Here is an 8,870-nt window from a genome sequence, read left to right on the forward strand (position 1 = left end):
CTCCAGCCTGGGCGACAGAGTGAGACTCCGTCTCAAAAAAAAAAAAAAAACAAGACTGCCTTTAAATGCCTGTAAAAAACTGACCAGGCTCAGTGGCTCACCTTGTAATCCCAGTACTTTGGGAGGCTGAGGTGGGCTGATCATCTGAGGTCAGGAGTTCGAGACCAGCCTGGCCAATGTGGCGAAACCCCATCTCTACTAAAAATAGAAAAATTAACTGGACGTGGTGGTGCCTGCCTGTAATCCCAGCTGAGGGAGGCTGAGGCAGGAGAATCGCTTGAACCTGGAAGGTGGAGGCTGCAGTGAGCTGAGATCACGCCACTGCACTCCAGCCTGGGTAACAGAGCGAGACTCCGTCTCAAGAAAATAAAAAACAGTGACCGCAGGCCACTGTCACATCTGAGCCAGGTTCACTGCTGCTCCTCTGCTGACTGTCTGGCAGTGGCTGCACTTCTCCAGGTGTCTCCTGTCTGCTGTGCAGACGGCCCCGTCAGGGTTGGGATGCGCCTGCCGTCCCCTCTCCTGTCTCACAGTCTTGGGTTCCCTGGAGTTGCAGGAATCAGGGCATTTGCCCAGTGGGGCCTTGCTGCTGGATCCCCTGGTCAGGACTGTGTGCCTGCCACGTATTCTGTGGCCACCCGGCCACGGGGCCGGCCAAGGCCCTGGGAGATTGGCAGGCAGGCACCTTGGGGGCCTGGGTCTCCTGGTCTCCTGGGTCTCCTGGGTCTCCTGGTTTCTGTCACTCCGTGGGCACAGGTCGCGCCAGCTGGGTCTGTCCTCGGAAAGCGCCATCCGGGGTACTAGGAAGGCCACCCTTGCCCCGTCCGCACATGTCACCTCCGTGTGGCCTGGCCACAGCTCCTCCTGGCGTCATTCCACGGGCATCAGTCCGCGGGCGGCCACCCTCCCTCCTGCAGGGGCCCAGTGTAGGGTGCTGCGCGCCGTGGCGTCAGTGCTGCGGTCGTATGTGAGGCATCTGTGGGCACGCTTGCTGTCTTTGTTGTGTTTTGGTGTCTGGCTTCAAAAAAGAATGTGAAAGTGCTTCGTTCTCCTTCCTGTGGCACAGTGTAGTTGGTAGTCTGGGAGAACTCTATGGAGTTGGTGCCAGGCCCTTTATTTGTTAGGCTTGTTTCTCCTGGGCTCGGCTACTGGGCAAGGCCTTTAGGGACTGGAGGAGCACCTTGTTTTTCTGTCGCCTCCTCCCCCTACCCCTCGTCCTGTCCCCAGGCCGCAGCTCTGCTTCCCCGCCTAGGGTCCCACCCCACCCACCTGCCCTGTCCACCCCCCCGCCCTGTCCACCCCCCACCTGCCTCTTCACCTGCTGAGACCCTGTGCTTCCCACCTCAGAACTTCCAAGAACCCCCATGTGAGCACCCCCAGAAGCAGGTTCTGAGGTCTCTGAGGACAAAGGTGCCCTGAGGTGGGCAGGGTGGGTGGCGCTGGGCTGATGCCTGCTGTGTCTGCAGTGGAGACCTTTGGCGACTTGGCCTTTGGCGACATCTTCCTCCACCTGCTCACGGGCAGCCTTGCGCTGCTGGCCGACGAATTTGCCCTCGAGGACTTCTGCAGCAGCCTCTTCGATGGCTTCTTCCTCACTGCCTCTCCGAGGTAGGCCTCCTGGGCACCATCTGGCCCACTCTGTCCTCAGCTCTTGTCCATCGCAGCCTGAGAGGTGGCTGCTGTTCCCCACCTGGGGCAGAGGGTCCCCAGGTGGGTGTGTTGGGCACCAGGGCCCGCATGTGGCCCTGCAGGGTGCTTGGGTACAGCTGGGGAGGGTCCCGGAGGCTGGCCGTGTCCTGTTTCCAGGGGCCTTGGCCACCTGCATCCGGGCTTGGCCTGGGCAGACAGCAGGGCCTGCCTCCCGCCCCAGCCCTGCATGGCCTTTTCTAGGAAGGAGAACGTGCACCGGCACGCGCTGCGGCTTCTCATTCACCTGCACCCCAGGGTGGCCCCATCTAAGCTGGAGGCCTTGCAGAAGGCCCTGGAGCCCACAGGCCAGGTGGGTGCCCGGGGGGCTGCTGTGTGAAGGTGCCTGGCCCCTACCGGCCCCGTGTGTGCTTGCCAAGCTGTCCCTGCAGTGCCTGTGTGTGGTCGGTGGGCACCCGCCCCACACCCCCTGCGCCTGTCCATGCGCCTCACCTGCCCCATGGTGTGGTTCCCCGCAGAGTGGAGAGGCAGTGAAGGAGCTTTACTCCCAGCTCGGCGAGAAGCTGGAACAACTGGACCACCGGAAGCCCAGCCCAGCGCAGGCTGCGGAGACGCCGGCCCTGGAGCTGCCCCTCCCCAGTGTGCCCGCCCCTGCCCCGCTGTGAGGGTCCTCCAGGCCTGCTCGGGTTCCAGGGCCCTGCTGAGTCGCGGCCCTGCTCAGCCAGAAGAGGCTCCCGGACCTGGGTATACAGGGCGGTCCCTCCTCCCGGGGCTGTGGCTGGGCCTGTCCTGGGGTCGTGGCCCCCTGCTTCCTGCTCCTTGGAGCAGGCTCCCAGACCTTGTCTGCCATCCACGCAGTGGCTCCGAGGGCACAGCCTCTCCTTGTACTTTCACAGCCACAGAAAGTGTGCTCATTTTCCGTTTTCCTGGGTTAGGAAAACACCACCTGTTTTCCAAGGGGAGAGGGCGGGGCCTCTTCATTGGCTCAGCCTGGCAAAAGTGAGGCACACTGCTACTGTCTTGGGGTTGTGGAGATGGACCCGTGACCCCGTGGAGGCTATGTGGGGGCAGCAGCCTGGCCTCTGCCATGGTGGGTGTCCTGGGGCCTGTGTGGAGGGAGCCACCTCACCCTGCAGCCCAAGTCACAGGTGTGGCCAGAACAAGCCCAGGTGCCCCTGTGGCCTTGTTTCACCCTTGGAATCAGCACTCCTCGCCCAGCAGCGCCGCCTTCAGCGGCCGTGACGAGGCCAGCTGGACACATGGTGAGATTTTCTCGTATGTAAATAAAAGGCGTTTTGGTAAATGTGGAGGCTGGAATGTGTCTGTGCCTGCCCTGGGGTTGGATGCAGCTCAGATGGACACGGGCATTCGTGCTGTGGAGCCGGTACCTGGGGCTTTACGGGCCACAGCCTCCTTGGACTGCTCCGCCCTGTCTGTGACCAGCAGCTGGGGATGATATAATAATTTTGGGGGTGGGTTGATACAATTTCTGGGGGAGGATATAATAATTTCTAGAGGAGGTTGATACAATTTCTGGGGGAGGTTGGCAGGAAGCCCTCACCCTTGGGATTCAGTACCCTAAGACACAGGTCAGCTGCTTTGTTTTTGTCCTGCAATTCCAGAGGGCACCTCTCACCTCCCCGTGCGCACCAGGGACAGGAGCCCTGGAGGCCCAGGACATGCCATGGTCGCAGTTACAGAGCTGGGGCCATTTCCAGCAGATGAGACCTCAAAGCCAGGCAACAGTTCATAGCATGCAGGGGCGCTGGCCCGGCTGCCAGGTGTCACTGTCCTCGGCTTGCAGCATGCAGGGGTGATGGCCTGGCTGCGAGTTGTCACTGTCCTCAGAGACGCCTGTCGGCGAGCTCTCCTCCCTGGAGCGCAAGGCCACAGCTGGGCAAGCTGGGACCTGTTGGGCGAGACAAGCCCATGGTGCTGGGATCTCATGGGTATGGGAGTCTCCGAGCTGATATCTTCAGGGACAGAGCCGAGGTGCTGGGCTCTGTCCAGCAAATCCCAAAGTGCTGGGATTACAGGTGTGAGCCACTGCACCTGACCTGTGTTTTTTTTTTTAAGGTAGGAGAAATGGAGGTTTCAGGGCTGATGGGAATGACCCGGTGGGGTGAGGGGTGGAGGACGGACCAGGGGCTGGGCTGTCACTGAATGAGCAGGTGGCTGGGTCTCAGCACAGCGGGGGTGTGCTCAGGAGGGCTGGTGGGCGCAGACGCGGGGGCGCTGAGGAGACGCTGGGAGCCCCTGCTGCTGATCCTGGTTTCTCAGGTGTGGGCTAGGAGGCAGGATGGGGGTAGTGGCAGGGGAGAGGACGAGGAAAGGACTTAGGAGGCATGGCCAGTGAGTGGACCCGGGTGCCTGGTGTGGTCCTGCCAGGGTGCCTGCAGGGAGTGCCAGGCTCATGGGTGGGGAGGGAAGGACAGAGTGAGGAGCCCATGGGTGACGGACTGGCGAGGTGGAGGGTGTGAGCTGCAAGGACTGGGATGGGACTGTGAGTGGACAGCTGAGCCTCGGGGGCACATGGTTACTGTAGCAAAAGCCTCTAGGGGCAGAAAGAGCAGAGCTGCCTGAGTGACCGGGTGTGGACACTGCTGGGAAGTTAGGGAGAAGGACTTGGTGGGGGAGGACGGAGGGCCCGGGCGTGGGAGGCATCGTCCGGTGAAGTGAACACTTATGGGGAATTTGGGAGGAGGAGCGGGGAGGGTGCCCACGGTTTGGGGGAAACAGCCTTGCTGGTGAGAGCTGGGGGAAGCAGTGAGGGTGAAGTCCTTTCAGAGGCTGAGAACATGGACTGTGTTTGTGGGTGATGGATGTGAATTCCGGGCGCAGCGGCGGGGCTGGGTTGGGTGGGGAGGCGCGAGGGAAGCCCTCCTGGAATGGGAATGGGTGTGATTGGGGGTGGCCCTGGGCATCACAGGAGATGGTGATGGCACTGGGAGCTGGGGTTCTGAGGCTCCCTTCACCCCTGTAGATGGGAGAAAGTGCAGGGGGCGAGGCCTTGACCCAGGGCTCAGATTCACCTTTGACCCATAGGGCCAGGTCTTGAGGCCCTTGAGCAAGTCCCTTTTCCGCAGGGGTCTCTGGCCGGAGGGTTTGCTGGGCCAGCCTCTGGCCGGAGGGTTTGCTGGGCCAGCCTCTGGCAGAAGCAGCTCCAGCCTTGGGTGCTCTTGGAGGCAGGGCAGAGGCTTCGCTGCAGGTTTTCCAGGGCCCGGTGAGCCTGCATTTGCCTGAGGGCCTCCCCTTCCAGGGTCCTCTCTGTGTCAGAAGAAGCACCCAGACTCAAAGTCTGAGGCCCCCAAAGGACCCCAACCTCCATGCTGGGGCTACAGGGCCTGGACAGCCAACCTCCTTACGCTCTGGTCCCATAAAGGCCGGGGCGTGGGCCTGAAGAGCACTGGCATGCTACATGGTGTGTGCGGCCCCCGCGGCCTCGACGATCGGGGATCGGGCCCCCCAGCACCCCCTGCACAGGGGAGGGGAGCCCTAGGCCTGGCTCCTGGAGAGAATGGAAACCCCCAACCCACGACCGGTGTTTCCCTGATGGTCCCTCTGGTTGGATGAGGAATATACAGCTGGAACCCATCAGGCCCGGCCTGGCCGTTGGGAGGAGCGGGGCGTCCCTGGGACTACAGGGTCCTGAGCTAAATGCCAGCAGCACTGGTGTGGCTGGAAACGGCCACCTTGCTCCTCCTTGGAAGGCGGCTTCCAGGCTGGGAGGAGTCCAGGGTCATCCAGGCAGGCCTATCGGAGGGGCCTGGGAGGGGCCATGCGAAGGCCAGCAGGGGGAAGGGCCCAGAGCTCCGGCTCCTGGCTCAGGGCCCAAGTTCTTTCTAAATTTGTTCCCCAACCCCCACAGGGACCCTGAGCCACACGTGGTTTTTTCCGTGATAGAACTTCCGTCCCTGTGTGAGGCCTGTCCTGAGCGGGGGGCTCTAGGCTGGAGACAGAGGAAGGGGGAAGGGAAAGACAATGAGCCCTATTTTGGGGGGCACCGATTGGGGTCAGGAGGGGAAGGAAAAAGGGAGAGGAGTGATGACAGGGATTGGGGGTGTGCAGCTGGGCAGAGGACCCTGCCCTCCCCCTCTGCGGCTGCCCTGCTCCCCCCTTGCTTACACAGGGCCTGGAGACCCCTCCCCACGGCTGTAAGCCCTGTGTGTGGGGTGTCAGGTAGAAGGGATGACCTGGGGGAGGTGACCGTGGAGGACAGGCTGAGGTGCAGGAGCCCAGGGCGGGGACAGGGCACGCAGCAGGGGCCCTCGGCCTCACCAGGTGTCCTGAGCCTGACCAAGCCAGGAGGGCTCTGAGCGCCAGAGTACTGAAGAGGGGATGTGACCTCTGGCCAGGGGATCTGGGCAAGCCGGCCAGGCCTCCCCCCTTTGGCGCCTCCGTCCAGCCCAAGTCCCGCCTGGGCCGCACCCCCTGACTCACTTCCTTTGCATAGAAGCGGAAACCTCCCCGGAGCTTCCTCTGCTTGGGCCGGCCGCTCCCTGGGGACCCGCAGGTGTCGCTGCCCCTCCAGGCCGGAGCTGGCCCAGGAGGCCCCTGGCCCACCCCCTCGCCCTGGGAGGCGCATTTCCTGCTTGGAATCTCAGGCCCCGGCGTCTGGCACAGGCTGGGGGCGGCGGAGCTGAGGGTAGTGGACCAGCTGCAGGTAGGGGTGGGTTGGGGCCCAGGGCCCAGGCCAGTTCCTGCCAGTCAGTGGCTCTCTTGCTCCGACCCGACTCTTCTGTCCGTCTTTTCCCCTAACCTCCACCGGTCTCCGGGGGGCTCCCTGCGCTGCTCTGCTAGTTCACTGGAGGGGTGTTGGGAGGACCCCAGTTTTGGAGTCGGGGCTGGGAGGCCTGGGCTGAGCCTGGGGACGGGGCCCGGGGCTATTCTCAAAATCTAAGTTCCAGCCAGTCCCCCACCAAGTGTTCTGGAGCGTGTAGGGGCGTCTCTGAACTCCTGGGCGCTCAGGCCGCTGCTTCCCGCGGCCCCTCCTTGGGAGACGGCCCAGTCCAGTGGGAGCCGCGGGAGGGGGCAGGGTCTGGGAGCGACTGTCCTTCGCCCCAGTGGGCGCCTAGGCGGCCACTGACTCCTTCGACGACTCCTCCAGGAAGCCGGGGCGGCCACCAGATAAGCCTCTACCCCGCCACTTCCTTAAGGCCCTCGGCCGTTTATGGGAGGACCCGAGAGATTTGCATCGGGGCCCTGCAGAGGGGCCGCTTCCCGGTCTGAGGGACGAGGCCGCGACCAGGCCCTGGCACTGGGGCAGCCCGGGGCACACCCTGCGGGACTCCCTGGGGGTAAGATCACTCCGGGGACCGGTTCCGGCGACCCGCGGGAAAGGGCGGTGGCGGGAGTCCAGAGACCCTCCCCGTCTTCCCGTTGCAGGGAGGGCGACCTGTATGCGGAGCGCCGTTCCTGCGCCATGGACCGCGGCCAACTCAGCCTGGAGCCTGCTGCCGCGGCCCCCCAAGCCACGGGCCGGTGCATGATCGCACCCGTGCGCGCCGTGCTCCGCCTGCGCCGCCGGGTGTGCGTCCTACGCAAGCGGCGCCTCCTGCAGCTGGGTGGGGGGCCCGACGTCGGGACCGGGGTGCCCAGGCCGGGCTGCAGCCCCCCGGCGCCCCGCGGGGACCTGGACCAGCCGCAGTTCTTCACCTTCGACGGCCCCGCGGAGCTGCCCTCCAGGACGCCACGCAAGAAGCGCCGGCGCAGCCGTCTGGTGCTTTACCCAGAGACCTCGCGCAAGTATCGACCGCGCGTGGAGCACAGGAGCCGCGCGCAGCACTGCCTGCTGCTGCTGGTCGCCATCGTGGGCTTCCAAGTTCTCAACGCTATCGAGAACCTGGACGATAACGCGCAGCGCTATGACCTCGATGGGCTGGAGAAGGCGCTGCAGCGCGCGGTCTTTGGCCAGCCCGCAGCCATAGCGCGCATCGTGGCGCTGATGCGGGACTACCTGGCCACGCACGTGCACAGTCGTCCGCTCCTCCTGGCGCTGCACGGGCCCAGTGGTGTGGGCAAGAGCCACGTGGGCCGCCTGCTGGCGCGCCACTTCCGCTCGGTGTTGGAGGACAGCTCGCTCGTGCTGCAGTACCACGCGCGGCACCACTGCCCCGAGGCGCGCGCCGCACAAGACTGCCGCGAGGAGCTGGCGCGGCGCGTGGCCGATGTGGTGGCGCGGGCCGAAGCGGAGGAGAAGACCCCACTCTTGGTGCTGGACGACGTGGAGCTCCTGCCGCGGCCGCTGCTGGACGAGCTGCACGGCTTCCTGCAGCCGCAGCGCTCCCACCACTTCCACAACGCCATCTACGTGCTCCTAAGTGGCGCGGGTGGCGCCGAGGTGACGCGCTTCGTGCTGCAGAACGCGTCCCGCGCGCTGCCCCTGCTCCCCGACGGCGCGCGCAGTGCCGAGGCCTCAGCGGCACAGGCGGAAGAGGACCTGCGCACGAGTCTGTGGGCTCTGCTGTCCCGGGAGCATCCGCTGTGGCAGGCCGCGGCCATCGTGCCGTTTCTGCTGCTGGACAAGCGGGATGTGGTCAGCTGCTTCCGGGACGAGATGGCAGGCGAGGGCTTCTTTCCTGACCAGGCCCGGGCGGAGGACCTGGCCACACAGCTCAGCTTCTACCGCGTGGCTGGCCGCGAGTTTGCTGTCACTGGCTGCAAGCAGGTGGTGGCCACGGTGAACCTCCTGTAGTGGAGGTGCAGGACGGGACGTTTGGGTTGATGGCGGCAGTAGGAGGGCGACCAGGGACCTTGTGGACTGGTGCAGGCCCCTGAGGTTTCTAATGAATTTGTGGCTGCCAGGCTTGTGGGTGCGGGTCAGCTCGGAGCTCTGCTTCCAGGTCCACAACCACCTCAGAGCCCCGAGTCTGTCCCTGGGGGCGGCAGGACAGCAGCCACCTCCCTCCCGAACTCACCCATTGCCCTGCTGGGCATCCCAGGCGTGGTCTGGTGGGTTCTCCCTGTGTCCCCAGGAGGCGGGCGCTCGGTTCCCATGGTACAAGGATGATCTCAGGGCCAGAAGTTTCTGGGGTCACACAGCTGGGACGTGACCCAGCCTCTTGGGGGTGGTCGTGTGTTGCTCAGTGCTGGGGTGAGGCTGTCACCCCTGCCACCCTGGAGATGACCCTGGAGGAGGTCACAGCCAACCATGACAGTGCTGGGGTCCTGGCTGTCTTCTCCACCCACCCCACCCCTCACTCAGGTAGTGTTTTCAGGAGCTC

At 64.4% G+C, this 8,870-nt stretch overlaps 2 protein-coding genes across 2 annotated transcripts in view; both read left to right on the plus strand.

Annotated features, from left to right (window-relative positions):
- Positions 1-2,803, plus strand: part of NELFB (negative elongation factor complex member B) — a 17,527-nt gene extending 14,724 nt beyond the window's left edge. Inside the window, exons 11-13 of the mRNA XM_011985128.1 lie at positions 1,467-1,608; positions 1,891-1,999; positions 2,166-2,803. Coding sequence (XP_011840518.1) covers positions 1,467-1,608; positions 1,891-1,999; positions 2,166-2,312 — 398 coding nt within the window. The 3' untranslated portion in view covers positions 2,313-2,803. The remainder of the gene's footprint in view (positions 1-1,466; positions 1,609-1,890; positions 2,000-2,165) is intronic.
- A 3,408-nt stretch (positions 2,804-6,211) lies between these two features.
- TOR4A (torsin family 4, member A) lies at positions 6,212-8,864 on the plus strand. Its single transcript, XM_011985139.1, has 2 exons — positions 6,212-6,310; positions 7,033-8,864. The coding sequence occupies exon 2, from the start codon at positions 7,070-7,072 to the stop codon at positions 8,339-8,341; it is 1,272 nt and encodes a 423-aa protein (XP_011840529.1). The 5' UTR covers positions 6,212-6,310; positions 7,033-7,069; the 3' UTR covers positions 8,342-8,864.
- Positions 8,865-8,870: the final 6 nt, after the last annotated feature.

Source organism: Mandrillus leucophaeus, unplaced genomic scaffold (assembly GCF_000951045.1).
Source record: "Mandrillus leucophaeus isolate KB7577 unplaced genomic scaffold, Mleu.le_1.0 Scaffold28, whole genome shotgun sequence".
Lineage (NCBI taxonomy): Eukaryota > Metazoa > Chordata > Mammalia > Primates > Cercopithecidae > Mandrillus > Mandrillus leucophaeus.